We start from the raw sequence: 23,245 nt of genomic DNA, 5'->3' as shown, positions 1-23,245 counted from the left end.
CTCAAGTTGCTGCTAGATGGCTCTGTCCAGGGAAGCGGCCTCTGAAGGAGAAAACTCAGTTGAGACCACCAAGATAGGAGGGGACTCCCATCAAGGGCACATGAGCGTTCTGGCCCAGGGGATCACCTCCAAGGAGGCTGCCCGAGACCCCAGAACCTGCAGATAAAACCAGGCCGAGAGAGCTGCACAGTCCAGGAGAATTCTGATCTACTGACGAAGGTTCTGTCTACGTGCCTTGAGGAGAAATACACAACCCTATCTGGAGACGAAGAGAAGCCCCAGAAACTCCAGAGACTGGGAAGATACCAAGCGTGTCTTCCTGAGTTTGCCAATGCCTGCAGCAGAGACACTACCGTCTCCACCACACTTTCGTACACCTGATGAAATGGAGCCCAAATCCCAGGAAGGGTGGACTTGGATCCCTACTGGCAGAAAGCTGCCGCAACTACCATCACTTTGACAAGTGTGGGAGTTGTCGTGAGACCAAGAGGCAGAGCTGCGAACTGGAAATGCTGTTGCAGAACATGGAAACGCAGAAACCTACGATGCTCCTGGCAGACTGAAATAAGAGAGGTAAGCCTCTGTGAGATCCAAGGACACTAGAAACTCCCCTAGAGAGACAGCAGCTATCACCGTGTACTCAGTTATCCATTCAGAAAAAGGGAATTAGCAAGAAGTGGATGACCGACTGTAGATCCAGAATGAGTCTCTAATCCTAAGCCCCCATTCGTGTTCTGGAACAGGTTCCAGCATCCCAATGTCTAAGATGCGTTGTAGCGTATCACGAACCCTGGACTCTGTTGCAGTTGACTTGCCGAAGTCCAGAAACCAAGCCAGAGGTGGGCAAAAGAGGACTAACCAGTGTCCGATGAAAGATGAGTCCACTCCTGTCAAAACTGAGAAGGTAGCCTTTGAGATGAGGAAGCCATACCTGACCCCTTGCATCATTGGAGCTTTTTCTTTTTTGAGGTGCAGTCACTGCACAGGAACCTGAGGATGCCTAGAATTGCAATGGTTGTAATGCGGGCGTAGCCTTGGGAATGTCTCTGGGAGGAAAAAACCTGCGTATCCCTGACGACTCCTGTGGGAGGAACCAAGAGTACTACGACGCCCTTCAGACATCCAGCAAAACTTGTTCACAGGGAGCAACTTAGACATCTGCTGAAGGCGATCCTCGAGGCTGCATCCTTATCCAAAGACGGATCCAAAGAGTCCTGCACTCAGACACTGCACCAGCAGAGAATGTACTAATAACTCAAATGAGATCATAAAGGGCATCTGGCACCTAATCCACACCAACCATCACCAGCGGAAAACAGGCATGCACCCCCACAGAGCACGTATTGTGCAGACTGGAATGACAGGCATGTGCCATTAAGGAAGTGGCCACCGCCACTTGGCTACCTGAGAATGCTGCTAGAAAAGAATGATTGGTTAACATAACATCCACCCTGTGATCCTAGAAGTCCTTAAACCTCACTCCCCCATCACTCCCCCTCACTGGGGAGGGCTAAGCGCTGAATAACCTGCGCCACAGTGGAATCTACCTCAGGCTGTTCAAACCTGCCAAAAATCAGGATCCAGATGATAAAGCGTAGACATAGCTTTAGAAGATTGGAAGAGCTTACCAGGGTATCATATTATTCTGAAACCAAACCAAGGAGCTGTGGACTGAACGGAAAAAGAGGACACAGGAGAACGAGCCTGAGAAATGAAAGGAGAAGAATACAAATGGAGCTCTTTCATAAAGAAACAGACAGAAGCCTGCTTAAAATGTGAAGGGTCAGCACCCCAAATCTGGACGCTCAGAGTGGCTGAGATCAGTCTCAGCAAAGGCATCAGTCAATTCCAAAATAAATACAGTGGCAGGAGATAGAAGAATCAAAATCTGCATGGCAACTACTGCAATTGAGGTCTGGCACAGCCAGACGAGAGGGCTCCTGAACAGGAAACTTCACCACAGGCAGAACACACCAAAAAAGTCCTGATGCACCCACCGGCTGTGTCAAACAAGTGGGGTCTGCGGAAATGCCTTTCAGAGGAGCCAAATAAAATCTGGTGAAAAGGCCCACTTCGCAATCATGGCAGGAATCTGTAGAGGTGCATGCGTCACATTAAAAAAATCCCTAGACTCGGAACACAGGTATTTTGCACCAGACTCCAGAACGGCCTCTGGGTGAGATTTTCTTTGGAAGGCATGGACCCAGGCTGGATCCCAAGCCCAAGATTACTCAGAGAAGGCAAAATCCAAAACTCCTGCCCCCTCCCCTAGCGCACTATGGCATGCGGTACACAATCGTTGATCCGGGGCCAATCTGGCACAATCAATGTCCACATTCAACAATTACGGGCTAGGGAGTTAAAATCAAGGGTTTTTGAGGCAGAAATAAAAGTTAGAAAAAAAGATCAATTTTAAAATCTAAGATAGCCGTTATCATGAATTCGTGCCAAAAATGACAAAAAAAACCCCAATATATAAAAAAATAGCAATTTGGAGTCTGGTGAGGTGGGGGACCTGAATCCTACCCTAAGAAACTGAAAAACGATTTTAAAATCGTTTTACAAGCTACCACCGAAGTTCCCATAGGAAATAATGTTTTACTCACAGCATGCAGTGCCAGACTGTCAGCAGTTTTAAACAGCATTTGAATGGAGGAAAAGGACTGTCTACCTCAGAAATGGCTCTAAATTCCAGACTTGAAATCTTAGGACTGCCAGCCGGCCAGAGACCGATTACGACCTCGGCCCAATGGATCCACGTCCACATGATCAGGGGCGGGAAAGGCAGCCTGCGCCTTGAAACCCGGGTGGCTTTCACTCCAGACGCATACAGCCTGCACTTGAAACCCGTGACAAGGTCACCGGCAAGCAGACTCCCAGGGGAAGGAACCCAGAGTCTAGAAATGGTGGCACACAACAGGCTGGCTCCACAGATCCACCAGAGCTTCTCTGTAAAGAAGCAGTCCGGCACCACGGGACTGCATCCTTTCCTCCAACAGGGGACCACTGGGAAGGGGTCTCGAGGCACTGAAGCCACCTAGAAATGAACTTTAATTGTAAAATGAGCAAAGACTACACAGACTGCTTGCAGAACTTGTAACTGGATATGTTTCCCAGCTCTCAGGCTAAGGGGGTGGAACATGTGCTCAGAAAAGTTGTGGATTTCCATAACTCTCAGACTTGCGGATTGGGATTGAACATCTAGTGTATGGAATCTGGAAGGGACGTAACAGAATTTCAGTTAGTGTTTCTTTGAAAAATAAGAAAAAAATACTATAGGTCAGTGTTTCTCAACACACGGTACATGTACACTTAGGGGTATGTCGGCTGCTTGTTGGGGGGTAAACAGCCTGGCCACTGCTGAGGATATTCCCTACCCACCTGTTCGTTTAAGCTACTTCCTGTCTGCCCCCCTCTACTGAAGCTGATCTTTCTGGGACAAAAGGTGAAAGGAGGGGTGTGGGAAGGAGCGCATTGGGACATTGGAGGGGCACAATTTTGGAACAAAGGCTGGAAGGCAGGCGGGGAGGGGGCACAAACTCAACACAGAAGGGAGGGAGGAAGGGGGCACTAACTTGGGACATAAGACTTATTAGGCTTGAGTGTGTGAGTAGAGGGAAAGAGATGGTGCACATGGGGAAAGGAAGAAAGAGGAAAATTGGGCATAGAGTGAAGTAGAGATGCAAGGGGAACAGAAGGATGAGAGGGAGAAATGTTGGATATGGTGGTGGAGAGGGAACAGAGGGACAGACTGAAGGGGATGCAAGGGGGAGGAATGTTGGACATAGTGATGGTGGGAAAGATGTGGCATGGTACTGGAGAGGGGTGATAGGAGAAATGGGCATGGGGCCGGTGGGCAGTTGTGAAAAATGCTGCACATGGATCTAGGGGGTGAGAGAGGGAGATATGTTGGAGGGAGGGAATAAGAAAAGGACAGTGAGGGAGAAAGGGAGACATGTTGCCAATGGGGGTAGAGGAGAGAGGAAGAAAAGTTGGACTCATGGAGGTACAGAGAGAGATATTGGTTGGATGATGGGAATGAGGTCTGGAGGAGAGGAAGCATGCAGGAGGCAGAAAGAAAAATATTGGATGCACAGTCAGAAGAAAGTGCAACCAGAGACTCATTAAATCATTGGACAACAAAGGTAATGATTTTATTTTCAATTTAGTGTTTGAAATGTGTCAGTTTTGGGAATTTATATCTGCAGTCTATATTTTGCACTATATTTCTCTATTTTTCTATAGTTGCTCCTGAGGTGACATTGCATAAAGTCATCTGCCTTGACCTCTTTGAAAAAAAAAACTTAATATAAATGATAATTAGCATTTTCTCTGCATAGTGTGCTTTGGGTTTTTGGTTTGTTTTTTTTTAAATTTTGTGGTTATGTATATATTATGTTTATATGAAAAATGGATGGAAGAAATTGCATTACAATTAATACTATTATGGGGGTAGGGGCAGAGCCTGGACAAGGGTACTCAGTTGATATTTATTAGACTTAGGGGGTACTTGGCTTGAAGAAGTTGAGAAACAGTGCTATAGGTTACAAAATTAAAAGGCTGCTATGCTAGTCTTAAGATACTAAAGTAGAAACTCTCAACAAAGCATAAAAAGATGCGATTAGGTCAGAGTATGCACATGCTCAGGCTTGAAGGGAAAAGGTGGCTGCTGCTACCACAGTAACCTTTACTGGCCCAAAACAAACCTAAGTGTGCACGTAGGAAGCAGCACATTTTAGGTCAGTGAAGATTCCTCAGTCATCCCAACATATTTACTAGGGAAGGGGGAGTGACAATAAAACATGGGGGAAGGAGGAAGAGTATTACTATAGTATGAACATTATAGAAAAGTTATGAATGGAATGACCACCACATTTTATTTATAGTGAATGTTCACATCAAAGCCTGATTTAAAAAAGGTAAGGTATGCTATGAAAATCAAAAATACATCAGTACAACTACAGTATGTAAACCACTTTTGGTCTGAGGAGGCAATAAAGCTGTAAGCAGTATACAGGCATCATAGAACTGAATAAAACCTACAGATGTTTCTTTCAGAGTGATTCCTAACTGACCTCTGATGAGCTCCGACTACTGCTTGAATCAGAAGAACTGCCTTGTTGCTTTTGCAGTTGAGGAATGGTAAAGGTAAGATCTAGTGCCTCTGGATTTGGCTCTAGTTTGATAACAACCTCCCTGTTTAGTGCAGGGTCTGCATTACTTCGCAGTGGTTTTGAAGTTTCAGCGGCAGGTAGAGGAGACATTGCCATGCTCTGATCCTTCGCAACGGATGAATAGAGTACATCACTGTATGAAGAATCATCATCATCAAACTGCTGCATATCAGATTCTGAGTATAAAACAAAAAGTTAGGTAGAATACATATATCTAACTGATTCATATACTGTCAGCGCATGCTTGATATAACACTAATGGCATAGAATGATGGTTTACAATAAAAATATCAGTTAACATGCTTTGGGGCTTTGTTGGCATCTCTCCTGACCTGAGTTTTTAAACACTTTAGATGACAGTGACCAATTGCCATACTCATGGAGACTGGCAGCAGTAACATTGGTGTCTAAGCCAGGGAAACCTCTGGATGAATGAGGCTCTTACAGACCAATCTCCTTGATAGACACAGATTACAAAATTCTTATAAAAATCTTGGTAAAAAGGTTAATGTCTAAACTAGTCTATAATGACCAAGCAGGGTTTATACAATAGAGAAACTGTTGATAATGTTGGAGAGACTGGCTCCTCTATAATGATGTTATCTCTTGATACCGAAAAGGCATTCGAAAGGGTGAGCTGGTCCTTTTTATTTTAAACCCTGAAGAGAATATGTATAGAAGGCCAATACATTCAATGGGTGTGCTCACTTTATATGTCTCCTCTAGCCACCCTGAAGGTGAATGGTGCCTACAGACATGATAGAATTGGAAAGGGGAACCCTCCCTTATTGTTTGCACTATCCATTGAGCCACTACTTTGTCATATCCACTCATGTAGAAATTAGAGGGATAAGGTGATGCACAACATAAGCTTCTAATATTTGCAGATGTACTACTTTGATTCAGAAACCAAAGATCTCTTTGCTTGCTAATATCTAAGGTCCTGCGGGATTATGGAAAATTGGCAAGTTTCAAAGTTAACATGTCAAAATTGGAAATACTCAACATAAACCTGGTGCAGTTGATGGCAACATCATTACAGTCACAGCTTCCCTTTAAATGGGTTTCGAAATATATAAGATACCTGGGAGTCAATCTCACAGCGAATCCAGCACAATTATACATAGCCAACAATCCAGGTCTGTAGGCCAAAATATTTTAAGAGTGATAGATCGGAAGGTTTAACCTTTAGCTGGACTGGGCGCATTTCAGCCATTAAGATGGTGGTGGTTCTTCCAAAGCTATTATATTTGTTTATTGCCCTTCCAATTTTGGTTCCAACTGCGCCTGGTAAATCTATAACCTGTGATAGAAATGTGCTGCAGCCTGCCTTAGCTCTCTTACAGTAGCTGGATGAGAAGAAATCACTGCCTCATGCTGGGAATGCCTCCTTGGCACTGATCTTCAAGCTGCCAGTCAGACACAGAGCCTAACCGTACCTCTACCCCCACGGAGAGGGTGGAGGCGAAAGCATAGTCAGCAACCTACGAGACACTGCTGAGCCTCCAAAGGATGTCTACCAGCTTGTGCTTGAGTCCCTGATAAACAGAAGGTGAGAGAAAAGTGGGACGGCCCTGAGCTCCAAAGAAACGAATACAGCCTGATCAACAGGTACCACTAGGGATCAGCCTGTCAGCTGCATAAGAACATAAGAAGTTGCCACCACTGGGTCAGACCATTGGTCCATCGCGCCCGGCGGCCCATCAGGTCCATGACCTGTAATGTGGTTCCTGTCCATTTCTGTAACCTATCTCTTCTTTTTATCTGTAACCCTCAATCCCCTTATCTTTTAGGAACTTGTCTAAACCTTCCTTGAAACCCTGCAATGTGTTTCAAGGAAGGTTTAGACAAGTTCCTAAAAGATAAGGGGACCAGACCAGACCAGAGTCTGTTTCCTCTCTACGTAGGTAGAGTTGAAGAAATGCTCCAAGCACAAAGAAATCCAGATAAAGGGATGAAAACACCAAATAAGAAAAAAGGAAGAGCAAAACAAACACTTTTTCAGGAACGCGTGAAGGGAAAAACTGCAGGTGGTACTAGAATTCCTAGTGAAGTAGAGGAGAGTCACAGAAAAAAATCTGGATTCCTTCTGCAGATGGCACGCGGCCATTGGGAGGCAACCCTCTTGTCTAGAATGTCTCAACTATTGCACTAGAATACTAGTTATAAAGAAGCTTGACAGCAGGGACTGTATGAGTTGAAGTTGTTTAAAAAATAGGTGTGAAGAGGCCATTATAGAGGGTACTGCAGTAACAAATTTAAGAGATGACAAAGTGAAGGGAAGAGGGCAGGAATAGTTTGACTGAGTGGACTCGATGTAAAGCAAAAGAATGGACAACAGAGGCAATCTGTGGTTTACAGGAGAGAGTTTGGTGTCTGGAAAGACAGTAGTACAAGTACCTTTGTCATGGAAAGGGAAGGTGAAGCTATTCACTATTGGGGGCGAGGAAATCGGGGCATACGATCGGGGAAGGTTTTTACATTTAAATAAACTCCTTAAAAACAACAGTATGATGCACAGAGCTGAAATTCAAGAACATAGATTATTTTTCACGAGCTAAATCAAACCATCTTGATAAAGCTAAATAAAATATATACATACCATTTGTATTAAAATCCAACATTATAAAAGCATCTCCTGGAGCAGGAGCTAGCAAAGTTAAACCATCTGGTTCTTCTTTGAGTTTGTCAAATAAAGTGCTAGAATCCTCTTCTGCTTCTGATTTGCTCATGAGTGTTGGTGTTTTCTCATCAGTAGATTCGACTGGTTTCAACATACATTCAGTCTGGCCAAGAGAGAAAACCAAATCCTTCTGGACAATCTCACTGCCATGAGAGAAAAATAGATTTCTCCAACTGCAATGTGTCTGGAAAATTTCCATGTTATATTCACAATATATTATACAGTTAAAAAAAACCAACCAAACACACCAAATAGTATATTCCCATTATTCATAAGAATCATGATTTATTGCATATTTTACTGAAGACCAGCAATTAACACAACCACCAACTAAAATACACACACAATTTGGCATAGCACAAAAATTTTTAACTTGAATTATAATTTAATTTTTATAGAAAATACATTAACCTAACATATTCAGATGTCAGTTTCAAATTTATTATGAAATACTTGTTTCTAGTAAAAACATACACTCCTCCCTCCGTATTCACGGTGGTTAGGGGCGGAACAGACCCACGAATATGGAAAAACCACAAATAACTTTTTATATGTTATTCGCATTTTTTTTGTAACAGTCACCGTTAATATTGAAATCGCGAACAACAAAAATACAGCTTCTTTCTTCCTGAAGACCCAAGAGCAGGGAGGCAATGGAGAAATCACCGTCTTCTCGCTAGTAAAGTACAAAGAAAAGTTCGGTCGGAAGAGAAGCATGGGTAAGCCTGGTGAAGGAAATTCCTGGGGCGCAGACTGTGTGCGCGCACTCTTTCTCAATTCTAGGCAGCTGCGGCCTTCCTTCTTCAGAATTGGCATTATTATTACTATTACTGCATATTTTTCTCACGGGATGTAATAGACGATCCTTTGCTCCTCCTGCTTTATAAGTGCACAACTAGCTGCAGTGCTGCTTCTGTCTGCGTACTTTATTATTTTTTTTTATAATCTTTATTCATTTTATATTTACATCAAGTGTACAGAAAGTAATAACAAATTAACTTATCACTTGAAATACCACAAATTTTCCTTTTTTTTTTTTTTTTTAATTTTTATTTATAAAATTTTCATTCTTACAATAAATAAATAGCATAATATTTAGTTTATAATAATTATAGTTGTATGTACAATATCATATCATATATATTGAATCCCTTTCCCCTGTTATTTGTTTTTTCATTTTTCCTCATATTAATTTCTATATTTCCCTCCCTAACCCTATATTATTATTATCAATGTGTTAAGATATCTGATCTTTAGAATATTTTGTCAATGGATCCCATATTTTCTTAAAATTTTTTATATTTCCTTGTTGTAATGCCAATATTTTCTCCATTTTGTATATGTGACACACCGAGTTCCACCAGAATGTATAATTTAGCTTGGTATAATCCTTCCAATTTTGTGTGATTTGCTGCATGGCAACTCCTGTCAATATTAAAAGCAATTTGTTATTGTTTGCTGATATTGGACTTTGTGTTCTCATTGCAGTACCAAATAATATGGTATCATATGAGAGACCAATATGATTTTCTAGTAATATGTTAATTTGGGGCCAAATTAAATTCCAATAGGCTTTTATGCAAGGACAAAAAAAAATTAAATGATCTAATGTCCCTACTTCTATTTTACAATGCCAGCATCTATTAGATCTAGTATTATCTATTTTTTGCAAGCGCGTCGGGGTCCATAACACTCTATGTAATAAAAATATCCATGTTTGACTCATAGATGCTGACTTTGTTAATCTTAATCTCCAGGACCAGAATCTTGGCCATTGAGATGCAGAAATTGTCTGTCCAATCTCAATGCTCCAAATATCCCTAAGTCCAGTTTTCTTTTTTTTATTTAGAAATCCATATATTAATTTATACCATTTTGCGGCTTGGTGTCCCAAGAAATCCGCCTGGAAACATAAAACTTGCAAACTATATTGGGTATTAAGATCTTTCCATTCAGGGAACCCTACCTGAATGGCTTGCTTCAATTGCATCCATTTAAAATATTGTGTTTTATTTAGTCCAAATTTATTTTGCAATTGTGAAAAACTAAGCAAGGAACCTTCTGATATGACATCATTCAATGTTCTTATTCCTGCATTTATCCATTGTTTCCAGACGATTTTAAATCCGCCAATTCTGATCCTGGAGTTTACCCATATTGATTGATTTAGAGATTTAGCTATTGGTTCTGGTGATAGGTTACTTATATATCTCAATGTTTTCCAAGTATCTAAAAAGATTCTGTTATCTTTATATCTCCTAGGCATTGTTATGGTAATTAGATGTTCTGGATATAAAGGGAACAGGAGCTGCCATTCTAAATACAGCCAATCTGGTACATTTTCCATGAGATCTGGGAGGATCCAATACATACCCTGTCTTAAAATATAGGCTTGATGATACCTATAAAAATTTGGAAAATTTACCCCCCCTTCCACAATTGGTCTTTGTAATGATACTAAAGCGATTCTTGGTCTTTTCCCAAACCAAACAAATTTTGTAAGAATATTGTTAAGTTTTTTATAAAATGACCCCTGAAAAAATATTGGTATCATACTCATTTGATAACAAACCACAGGCAATACCATCATTTTAATTGTTTGAATTCTTCCCCACCAAGAAAGATGTAATGGATTCCATTGCTCACACATTTCTGTTATTTTTTTCAATAAAAGTTTTTCATTCTCTTTGACTGTGTCTTCTATTGTATTTTTGATCATAATTCCTAAGTATTTTATTCCATCTTCTTTCCAAATAAATGAATATGGGTCAAATAGTCCTTTCGTACAATGAACATTAATTGGGAGGACTTCAGATTTGCTCCAATTAATTTTATATCCAGAAAAAGTGCCGAATTTCTCTAATAAATTAAGTATACATGGAATAGTAGTATCCGGTTCTCTTAAATATAATAAAATATCATCTGCATATGCAGAAAGTTTAAATTCCCAGTTGGAAAACGTGATTCCCTTTATCTCCTTAGTCTTATTTATTGCAATTAATAAAGGTTCTAAGACAATATCAAAAAGTAATGGAGACAAAGGGCATCCTTGTCTAACTCCCCTATGCAAATTAAATCTAGTTGATAAATTATTATTAATATATAATCTTGCACCAGGAGAGCTATACAATGTCTGGATCATTTTAATAAAACCGGAGCCTATACCAAACCATTGTAAAGCTTGATACATAAAATTCCATTCCACTCTATCAAAAGCTTTTTCTGCATCTAAAGATATTAGAAAAGCTGGATCATTTATATTTTTTGCTAAATTTAATGAGTGGAATGCTAGTCTAGTATTATTTGATGAATGTCTTTTAGCAATAAATCCTGTTTGATGTACATCTATAATGAAAGGAAGAGCTTTTGCCAATCTAAGTGCTAATACTTTAGCCATTAATTTATTATCCACATTTAATAACGAAATAGGCCTGTAATTTGAAACCAGAGTAGGATCTTTGTTTGGTTTTGGTAAGACTATAATTATCGATTCTGCCATAGTACCTGAAATATTTTCATTCTTTATTTGATATTGATATAAATTTAACAGATGTGGTAAAATGATATTTTGAAATGATTTATAAAATTCAACAGTATACCCATCTCCACCTGGAGCGGATCCAACTCTAAGAAACTTCAATGCTGTTTCTATTTCTTTTAAAGATATAGGATCTTCTAAACTTCCTTTTATATGATCCGGAATATTAGGTCCAAGAAAGGAATTTAAGAATGTTAATCCTTCTTGTTCTTTATTTTTATAAGAATTAGAAGTGTATAATTCTTTATAAAAATCAAGAAATTGTGTTATAATATCTTTTGTGCTGGTATGTGTGTTACCTTGTATATCTTTTATTGCAATAATCTTAGATTTTCTTTTCTTTGCTTTAAGAAAATTTGCTAATAATTTTCCCGCTTTATTTGAATTGCCATAATATTGTACTTGTTTATTGAAAATGTCTTTTCTCACATATTGAGAAGAAATCTCATTATATTTAACTTTTACTTTTAACAACTCTTGTAATGTATTGTTTTCCCATTTTTTAATTAATTTATTTTCTAATAATTTAATTTGTTTTTCCATATCTTCATATTGTTTTTTAAGTTGTTTTTTAATAAAAGCTGAATAAGAAATAATATTTCCTCTCATTGTTGCTTTAAAAGCATCCCATAAAATTTCTATATTAATGTCATCTGAAGAATTAAGTTGAAAGAATTCTTGCATTTTTACTTTAAGATCTTCTAAGAATTTCGAATCTGCTAATAAATCATTATTAAATCTCCATATTGAATTAAATTGATCAATATTATAATTCTTAAGGTTAATCCACACACCAGCATGATCTGAAATTATAATGGGATCTATAACTGCTTTTGATACACGCTGCGCTATGTTATTAGTTACAAAAATATAATCAATTCTTGAGAAAGATTTATGGACCTGAGAACAAAAAGAATATTCCCGATCATTTTTTTTTTTTTTTTTTTTTCCATTATATTTTTATTTTCAAATTTTACAAAAAGTGTACATAATAATAAAATACAGTTGATAAATGCATGGTATCACTTTTATATCTAACACAATGTATGTCTGGATTTGATTTTCCCCTTCACCCTCCCCCCACCCTTTTATTGCTTTAATATAATATTTTCAAATTTTATAAAAGTATACAACATATTAGAATATAATTGATAATTATTCAATAACATATTTATATCTAATACAATATATTCTGGATAAATTTTATTCATTTTCCCTCCCCCCACCCTTCTATTATTTTTTAATCATATGTTACATTTTGTATCATATATTATAATTTATTATATATAATTTGTTTTCCTTACCCCCCCTATATGTGTGTCATAAAAAAAAAAAATCTCTAAAAGAAGAAAAGAAGAAAAAGTATTCCATTATTTAATCATTACAGTATTTTGTCAATGGCCCCCATATTTTTATAAATTTATTATATGTCCCCTTTTGTATTGCTATTGTTCTTTCCATTTTAAAAATATGGCATATTGTATTCCACCAAAATGTGTAATTTAGGTTGTTGTAATTTTTCCAATTGTTAGTTATATGTTGAATGGCAACCCCTGTCATAATTAATAAAAGCTTATTATTTTCTGGTGAAATTTGACTTTTTTTTCTCATCATTGTTCCAAATAAAATTGTATCATATGATATTGCAATATGATTTTCCATTAATTTATTAATTTGTGGCCAAATTGAATTCCAAAAAATTTTAATATAAGGACAATGATATAATAAATGATCTAATGTCCCTGGTTCTAGATTACAGTGCCAGCATCTATTAGACTTAGAACTGTCTAGTTTTTGTAAACGAGTAGGGGTCCAAAAAGCTCTATGTAATAAAAAGAACCATGTTTGTCTCATAGACGCTGACACTGTACATCCCATTCTCCAAGACCAAATTAGTGGCCATTGAGATGCATTAATTTGATGTCCAATCTCAATGCTCCAAATGTCTCTTAGACCATTTTTTGGTTTTTTATTCAAATATCCAGATATTAATTTATACCACAATGCGGCTTGATGTCCTAGGAAGTCTGCTTTAAAGCATAAGAACTTTAAACTATATTGATTGTTTAATGATTTCCATTCAGGGAACCCAACCTGAATGGCCTGCTTCAATTGCAACCATTTAAAACTTTGTGTTTTATTAAGACCAAATCTATGTTGCAATTGTGAAAAATCCAGCAGTTTACCTTCTGAAATAATATCATCTAGAGATCTAATTCCTGCAATAATCCAGTTCTTCCAAAGGATTTGAGCTCCGCCAATTTTGATCTTGGAGTTTATCCATATGGATTGATTAGTTGATTTATATATTGGGATGGGTGTTAATTTATCAATAAATCTCAATGTTTTCCAAGTATCCATTATTATTTTATTTTCTTTGTATCTTTTAGGTATATTAATACTTGGTAAATGAACTAAATTTAGGGGAAACATAAGGCGCCATTCCAAATATAACCAATCTGGTGCATTATCTATAAGTTCTGGGAGGATCCAATACATACCCTGACGTAGAATATAGGCTTGATGGTACCTATAGAAATTTGGAAAATTTACCCCTCCCTCCTTAATTGATTTTTGTAAGGTTACTAAAGCTATTCTAGGTGTTTTACCAAGCCAAAGAAATTTTGTTAAAATTCTATTAAGCTTTTTATAAAAGGACCCCTGAAAATAAATAGGTATCATACTCATTTGGTAGCAAACCACAGGCAACATCATCATTTTAATAGTTTGAACTCTGCCCCACCAAGATATATGTAATGGGTAATATTCCCGATCATTAAAATGAAGGATACGCCATATATCTATTAAATTACAAGATTGTATTAAATTATCTAATCCTAAAGATTTTATGATTTTACTTGGTTTCTTGTCCACAATTGGATCCATTACAGCATTGAAATCTCCAGCTACTACTAAGTTAGAAGTAGCCAGTGGTAGTAATATCTGTTGAATTTGATTAAAAAACTCCATTTGGTTCGAATTAGGAGCATAAAGATTAAATAAATCCAGGGTTGTATTTCCCAGATCCATTTTAATATGTATCCATCTTCCTGAAGAGTCAGAATTTATTAATTTAAAATCAGCTTTGCATTTCTTATTTATTATTATCGCTACCCCTGCTTTCTTCCCTATTGCCGGTGAATAAAAACATTTTGATATCCATCCTTCTGTTAGCTTCCTAGATTCAGTGTCCGAAAGGTGTGTCTCTTGTAGGAAATAAATATCTGCGTTTTGCTTATGGAGAAAACCTAATAATTTTTTTCTTTTTATAGGATGATTTAAGCCATTGACATTAATTGAAAAAATTTTAATATCCATTTACTTTTGTAATTAAAATTTGACATGAAATCATATGATTATTATTTTCAGATATCCACACATTGTAATAATATATTTTCCCCATTCTCTTTCTTCCCCTCTTCCCTCCCTCCCCTCCCTTCCCCCCCAATATTATCTGTGTATGCTTGGCAACACGCATCTTAGGTCAGGTATCAAAACACTCCACAAAAGTCCATTTCCTGTTAAGATTCAGATATAAGTCACAAATATATCATATATTACTAAATAACATTAACAATCCATATAATATTTAAACATTTTGCCTTTTTTTTTTTTTTTTTTTCCCCAATGTTAAATTTAATCTTTTCAAATATTATTTTCTGTATCATTTTCATATTTTATAACTATTAGTATATCTTATTAATTCAAATAATATGAAAAATATTGTAAATTTTTTTTTTAAAAAAAATTCATATATATCACCTTTATATTTTCTAATTCTATTTCTTTATAATATTTTTAAGTAATATATAAGTTTATGAATATATTCTAGATCCTTATAATTCTTTTAAACTTATATATTATATAATGAGATGTTTCATTTCTTTGGAAAATAAACAATGTTTCACATATGTGTGCTACTTGTACTATGTGATTTTTTTTTTTTTTCCCGTTCCAGAGCTTCCTTCCTTCATTATACAGAGTCATACCTCATTCATATAACATACTTCCTAGTTTCATTTTTAAGATATATCAAAGTTAAAGATGTGTCATTCCATTATCTTATTCATCCAAGTAAATATTATTTTTTCTTCCTTTCTTCTTCTTCGTATTTTTTATATCCAGAGTATTATTCATTTCTTTTCAATAGTTTGTTAATTCCGAATAAGTTCCGGTTCCAGCGACGATCTAATTTTAGTTTATTTTGTGATCTTTCATCCGATGTAATCCTTTATCTTTTATTGTCAAGTCTAGTAGTTTATTTATTCATATTTGTTCATAGTTCATCCGGTTTTAAGAGTTATTCTTTACATGTATTTCCTTTTGCAAGGACTTCTGGGATTTGTAGTTCCATTGAATCAGAGAAAGGATTTTTAATAGGTTTATTCTTCCTGTATTGTCTTCTGAGAAGTGGGTTATATATACATACATAGATCTTCATTCATTCCATAGGAAGAAAGCTCTGGACCATGATTCAATCACATAATAGTATTTAGGATCTGCTCATTACAGCATTTATTATTATTAATATCAATAGTTAATTTATTTATTAACTTTCTAAAACCAATTAAGGGCTTATATCTCGTTTTTATATTCAAGTTCTTATTTATTATCTAATAAATATTATATTCTTCCTTGTTTAAAAACTATATTACTTTTATCTAAGATCTTGTATACTTATATGTTAATTTATCATTTAAAGAATCATTCCATTCTAGAATGTAGGAATTTTTTGAACAGAGTCAAAAACATTCTATACCGTTTTTCATCTGCTAAATACTTATTATATTCAATCAATAATTTCAAAAAATACAAGGTGATATTAGCTCTTCTTAATACATATCATTTCCCCTACCTGTTTATATTATAAGACATTCAAACTTGACATTCATTATAATAAAATAAAGAAAATTAAGATGACATTGGCATTTCCTGGTTTAGTATATATTTTTGTAGCTCTTCAGGATTATCAAAGGTTAAAGTTTTGTTTGCTATGGTTACTTTCATATTTGCTGGGTATACAAGACCAAATTTTGCTCCCAGTTCACGTAGTTGTGGTCTCAAATCCAGCAGTTTCTTTCTTTTAATTGCTGTGCTTTTTACAAAATCCGGGACAAAGTAAATACGGGCATCTTGATATTGTAAACCTTTATTCTGTTTTGCAAGATGAAAAATTTCCATGACCTGTTGGTGGCGTAGTAGTTTAAATATCAGTGGCCTCGGTCCTTGATGCTTTTCTGATCTCTTTGTTGGCACTCTATGTGCTCTTTCAATCTCTATGGGATATTTAGTTTGTAGAGGAAGTAGTTTTGGTAATAAGTTTTCTATAAAGGTCACCGGATTCCCCTTTTCTGCTCCTTCCGGTAAACCTATCAGACGAACATTGCTTCTTCTCTCACGATTCGAGTAATCCTCCAGTTCTTTAGTAAGTGTTTCAATTTTCTTTTTTTCAGTTTTTGTGTTTAAAATTTCTTCTTCAACAGTTATCATTCTTTCTTCTAAATCGTTAGATTTTAATTCGATTAGATCCATCTTTTTATTTAATGTTGAAACATCATCTGTTAATTCTGTAACTTTTTTTGTGAGAATTGAAAGCATTTGTTTGATTTCTTTAAGTTCTTTCATTACTTCTGGATCTGCGGTTTTGGATCCTGTCTCTTGTTCGGGCTTTGCTCTCTTGCTGCTTCCAGAGACTGCGAAGTCGTTTTTATTTTGCTTTCCTGACGCCATCGAGTTTATTTTTATCATAAATTTAATCTTAATTCTTCAAATTTTTGCGACTTTTTTATTCTTTCAAGGACTTTTTATATGGAGCTCTTCTGCTAACCGACCTCCTTCATGCGTGTCCAAGCCACGCCCCCCCACCACAAATTTTCCTAAAATAAAATTTATCCCCTTCCCACCCACCATTTTATTTTCATCAAAAAGGGCCCAAGGCGGAAGAGTTCACAAGAGCTTGCCACACTTTTTATTTATTTAGTGCTTTGGGTTGGGGTTTTTTTTTAACAGTTTGGCGAAATCACTGCATACTTTTGTTTAAGTGCATCTGAAGCTGGGAAGCAGCATTTTTCTGTGTGAAAGCTGGTAAGCGACAAAGTTTTTATCGGCACTGTACTTTACTAATGGATGATGTAATTTGGGAGGAGGAGCCAACATGCCAAAAATCATGAATAAGTGAAACTGCAAGTGCTGAAACCGTGAATACGGAGGGAGACGTGTATATGCATTCATTCTATAGCTAGCAATGACTTTATATAATAACATTTGCCAATTTCCTAACTTACCTCAAGACATAATTTACACAAACTATACATTGTGGCTGTGAATTTTTCGTGTTATATATCACAGTTGCTTGAGTTTCCACCCACACATAGCCACCTTGTTTGGCGAGCATTCTGTACTGCCCTGTAGTAACTTGTCCTTTTGTAAACACTACAAGTGAAAAAAAATATTTTTTTGAAAATTTTTTCAACAATTTAGAAAAGCCTAAGGTTTACCAAGCTTTTATCCCTACACACAAAACTGAAACAAAAGCTTAGTATAGCATAATCTCAGTTAACCGGCACTCTCACCCAACTGGCAAAAAAAATCACCACTGGGAAAGTGTGCCCCAAAACACCAGTGGATGCCCAGCCCTCAAACCCCAAGAACTAGAAGTGGCGGCAGTCCTGAGCTGTGAACTAAACTAAACTAAACTAAACCTTGGGTTTATATACCGCACCATCTCCACGAATGCAGAGCTCGGCACGGTTTACAGAAAGAAAGATGAGAGAGGAACTACAGTGGAGAGATTAAAGAGTTAGGTGTAAAGGGGGAAGGTGAGAGGCCTAAGAGGGGGGAAGTGTTACAGTTTTGAGAATAGCCAGGTTTTTAGGTGTTTGCGGAAGAGTTGGAGGGAGCTTGAGGTTCGGAGAGGGGAGGTGAGGTTATTCCAGATCTCAGTGATTCTAAAGGGGAGGGATGAACCCCACCTCCCGACCTGAATCACCAGTGCGGCAGCGTCACGAGTCGCAAATCCCCCCTCCATTCTGCCCCGAAATGGCAGCAATCCTGAGCCACACACCCCTTTGCTCCCTCCCTTATCAGAAGCGCAGGAGGCAGCCTCAAATGTGTTAGAGGAAAGGCCCTGCCAGGGCTGGCTGTGAGCAGCCTCTTTTGAGACTGCCTCCTGCTGACTGGCTGTGCTTTGAATGATCTTTGTGGCTCAGGAACACTGCCATGCTGGTACTTCGGGGCAGGAGGGAGGAGAGCTTTGCAGCTCAGGACTGCTGCCATACTGGGGCTTCAAGGCGGGAAGGGGGGGATGAGATCTGTATTCCAACAGCACTCTCAATCAACTGGGAAAACAGTTATCTGGCGTCCGCCAATCCCCATGGGTGCCAGATAGCTGAGATTCTACTGTAAACCAGGCCTTATTAGAGCAACAATGAAAGTTTAAGTCTTTATTCTGATGTACAACCAATCTTTACCATGTAACTTGGCACATGCATAATTCATACAGTAAGCCATTAGATGGTGCTGCAGGACAACAAAACCTATATCTACTTCCTCATTTACTCCCACATGACTTCTTGTGAACTAAACCAGTTTTTCTCAACTTCATCAAGCCAAGTATTCCCTAAGTCTAAGAAGTATCAACCGAGTACCCTCAACCAAGCTCTGCCCCAGACACCGCCCCCATCATAATAGTACTAATTATAATGCAATTTTGTCCATTCATTTTTCATATACACACAATATAATCTTATTAGCAATACATAAATACTCCAGCTGATGATGACCCTCAAGCTATGTCAGCTGAGGACTTCCTCTGAAGGTGGCCCAGAGATCCCTTTTGCCAAGCTTGGTTAGCAGCAGCATCCCTGAGTCACAGATGCGGGCACCTTAGTGGCTCAGGGTTGCTGCCAGTGACTACTAAGGTTGGTGGAGGGAAGTTCTAGTCCCCTTTGGAGGAGGTCCTCAGCTGGCAGTGCTTGGGGATCCCCACCAGCCACTGCAAGGGTCAGCAAGTACTTCAACACTGAAGAAATAAAACCAGAAATGCATTCCCTTTTCTTGTTGAACACAATATATAGAAACATGATGGCAGATAAAGGCCAAATGGCCCAACTGCAGTAACCATCATCTCTTTCTCTCTCTGATAGATCCCACGTGATATCCCACACCTTCTTAAATTCAAGCACAGTCTCCGTCTCCACCACTTCTTCCGGGAGACTGTTCTACACATTTACCACTCTTTCTGTAAAAAAATATTTCCTTTGATTACTCTGGAGCCTATCACTTCTTAACTTCATCCTATACCCTCTCATTCCATTCCGGTGCTCTAATATCTTCTTGTCACCGCCCCACAACTCTGGAACTACCTACCAGCTTATCTCTTATTTAAAGACTAGTCTTTTAAGCCCGTTACATTAACGGGTGCTAGAACATGTGTGCGTCTGTCTTTATTTCTTTCTCTCTCTCTCATTAGCTGCTTTCTTTCTTTCTGCCTTTCTTTTTCCTTGGCTGTCCATCACCACCCCTTGCCTGCTCTCCCTGTCCATTTTCCCTTCCTTTTACCTCCCCTGTGTCCACCACCACTTCACTGCTCTCCTTATGCAGCAGCAGCCCTTCTCCCTTTGCTTTAACCTCCCCCCTGTCCAGCAGCACCTCTTTCCTTCTCCCCCTGTCCAACATTAGTCCTCTGTTCCTTTTTCTTCACCCCCCTGTCCATCAGCATCTCTTTCCTTCTCCCCCTGTCCAGCAGTAGGCATCCCTTCCTTTTTTATCCCCCCTCCTCCTTCTTATCCCTATGATACTCTTACCTTGCTCTGCCCCTGATCAGAGGTTCCCGACAGCCGCCCAGTTGCACCCATTGGAAAAGTTCCCACTGCCGCATCCCGCACCCTTCCTGATGCGGCTCCCGCTGTCCTTTCTGTCTGTCTCTGTCCCTGGCCCCCTTTGCCTGTCTGTCTTTCTGTGTATCTCCCTGCCCCTATGTCTTTCTTCTTTTCTTTCTGTCTCCCTTCCTCCCTCTGTCTGTCTGTCCAAAGCAGCATTCCATCCCCCTCCATTTCCCTTCCCCCACACCAGTTCCCTGTGCACCTGCCCCTGTGTCTTTCTTATTTTCTTTGTGTTTCCCTTCCTCTCTCTCTCTCTGTCTGTCCAAAGCAGCATTCCCTCCCCCTCTATTTCCCTTCCCCCCTCACCAGTTCCCTGTGCAGCAGCATTAGCGTTTCCTCAACCCCCCCTTTCCCTTCCCGCGGTCCAGACTACAAACGTGGTGATTCCAGCAGCGCTTGCATCAGTCTCCACACGCTGCTTCGGGTCCTTCTACTGCCCTGATTTACTCTGGCACGTCCCTGATGACATCATCAGAGACGCAGCAGAGCAAATCAGGGCAGTAGAAGGAACAGAAACAGCGTGTGAAGACTGATGCACACGCTACTGGAATCGCCATTCGGGCCCGCAAGAAGAGAAGGGAGTGGGTGGCAAAGGAGGAACGGAGATCGGCGGCGGCAGGAGGAACGGAAATCGTCGTCTGGCTGCGGTCCGGCTTGTGTAGAGCAGGGAGGCTGTGACGTACTAAGCGAGCAGATGGTGACGTAAAACGCGCGCATGCGCAGTAGTGTTTCCGCGACGGATCAGGGAACACGGCTTTTGAGTGCGCATGCGCGGCCTAGCATTTTATTATATTAGATGCTTTCAAAGCATAAGGCCCCCTGATAGATCTCTTTTCCCAATCTTTCGACCGATCTTTTTTGTAAATTCTTATTGAAAATTTTTTCAAAACCAACGAGAGACGTGTACAGCACAAACCATTTGTAACAATTTGTAACATAACTCTTTGATACAGGGCAAGCAGATCCCACAATACTACGTATGTGAATCTCCCTCCACCTACCCCCCCCCCCCCAGAGGTTCCATGCAGTCCAAAAGTCCAAAAAAAGAATCATATGCAATGCCCTTGAGTGTCACTCCAATCAATACAGTATACCCCTGTGAATTTGCGTTCCTCGATTCGCAGACTCAGTAATTCACAGGTTTTTCCGTGCCAGCGTTACCAAGATATCAAGTTATTCATGTTAGGCTCACCTCACTCGAGCACAATTCGGGGACTGCTCTCCCCTCCCCGTGGTCCACCATCGCTTCCTGGTCTCCTTCCCGGAGCTTTCTCATCAATAATCCCACAACACTCCTTCTCCAGTGCCTGTTCCCTCTGACACAACAGCTGTCCTGCCTTGCCGGAAACAGGAAGCAACCTCGAAGAGGGTGGGACCCCAGAGAAGGGAATGATGCGGGTGATATAGAGGCGAGTTTACAGTATTTGTGGTTTTGTGAAATTCACGGGGGCTACAGGAACGCAAGCCCCTCTAATTTCAGGGGAATACTGTATATGGTTTCCATTGCCAACAGATGACCCAGACAATGATGTTTCATAGCTGTCAGCTTGAACATACGATAAACAATCAATTTTCTGTAGCAGCTGTGCCCGAGATGGGGTTAAAACCTGTCGCCATGAGGCAGCAAGCACTAAGCGAGCAGCTGTGACCATAGTCGCTATCATCCATCAGTGAACTGTACCGATCTGGAGAGATGCTAAAGAATTATATTTCCATACAAGGCCTCAACATTGCTGATCAGTTTATGTCAATGTCATCTACCCTCCAGCCTATCTTCAAATTTTCTATTGGGTAGCATTTCCAAATACATTCTCTCCCATCTATTCAGAAATGTCCTGTCCTTCACACATCTGGCTCTCCCTTTCTGTCACGAGCTTAGGTAGAGAGTCAGAGAATATCAGAAAAAATGATTGAATGACAATGAAGGCCACCCCAGAGGTCCCTAGGGGCCGCAATTGGCCCCCAGGCCTTGCACTGAGGAACACTACCCTAGGGGGTGCTTTTACTAAAGCTTAGCATACTTATGTTAAATGCTAAGAAACCCATTTTATACCTGTGGGCTTCTCTGCAGTTAGCGTGCTCCAGTTTTACTAAAAGGGTTCCTAATTATAATAAAGAGCACAAAACATTGTCCAACATTTTACAGCAACACTCAATATATTAAAATAAAAAAGTTAAATATGAACTACTATATCCAAATTTGCCCCCCCTTTACAAAATTGTGGAAGCGGTTTTTAGCACAGGCCGGCGTGCTGAATGCTCTGCACTGCTCCTGACGCTCATAGGAACTCTATGAGTGTTGGGAGCAGTGCAGAGCATTCAGTATGCCAGCCGGAGCTAAAAACTAATTTGCGGTTTTGGAAAAGGGAGAGTTATAATGCCAACAATTTGATATTTAAAAGTTTCTATTATCCTACTTACTATCCTGATGAGTTTTTGTCAGATGATCAGAGTCTAAGGCATGATAATATTCATAGATCGAGTGACCCAAAAGTTCCTCTGGCTCATATCCCATCAGTTCTGTAATCCTTAAAATAAAATATACACACACAAAGAAAAAAAATCACAACATATCAATCAAACTTCTCCTCAGGTATCAACTTACAAAATTACACTGGACAATTGTGCCTAGTCTTCAAGATCAGGTTATATGGTACTATAAGCTACTGGTTAAGTTCTGAATGCAAAACTGAGGCTTAACTCAACTTGTATCTGGAAGGAATCAATTGCTATCCACTAGAACAGTGTCTCGTAAACTTTGTCAAGCCGTGGCACACTAAACGTAGTGGCCGCAGCTCAAGGCATCCAGAGGTGTGCGGACATCATTGCAATGAGGTCACGTGCATGCATGATGTCGTGTCAACATCCGCGAAGGCCCTCCAAACAGGCCTTTAGTCACCAGTGGGGGGGGGGGGGGGTGCCGGCAGGGAAGATATGCATTGAGGAGAAGCACTAGCACCTACTGATT

The 23,245-nt window shown here is 39.1% G+C and overlaps 1 protein-coding gene across 1 annotated transcript in view; it reads right to left on the bottom strand.

Annotated features, from left to right (window-relative positions):
- The window catches only part of HIF1A (hypoxia inducible factor 1 subunit alpha), a 133,282-nt gene that overhangs the window by 32,411 nt on the left and 77,626 nt on the right, over positions 1–23,245 (bottom strand). The window contains exons 7-10 of the mRNA XM_033951175.1: positions 22,699–22,805; positions 17,680–17,827; positions 7,777–8,000; positions 5,076–5,350 (exon numbers count right to left, since the gene is read on the bottom strand). Coding sequence (XP_033807066.1) covers positions 5,076–5,350; positions 7,777–8,000; positions 17,680–17,827; positions 22,699–22,805 — 754 coding nt within the window. The remainder of the gene's footprint in view (positions 1–5,075; positions 5,351–7,776; positions 8,001–17,679; positions 17,828–22,698; positions 22,806–23,245) is intronic.

Source organism: Geotrypetes seraphini, chromosome 7 (genome assembly GCF_902459505.1).
Source record: "Geotrypetes seraphini chromosome 7, aGeoSer1.1, whole genome shotgun sequence".
Lineage (NCBI taxonomy): Eukaryota > Metazoa > Chordata > Amphibia > Gymnophiona > Dermophiidae > Geotrypetes > Geotrypetes seraphini.
The sequence above is the reverse complement of the archived record's forward strand: the minus strand, read 5'-3'. Positions and strand labels throughout refer to the sequence as shown.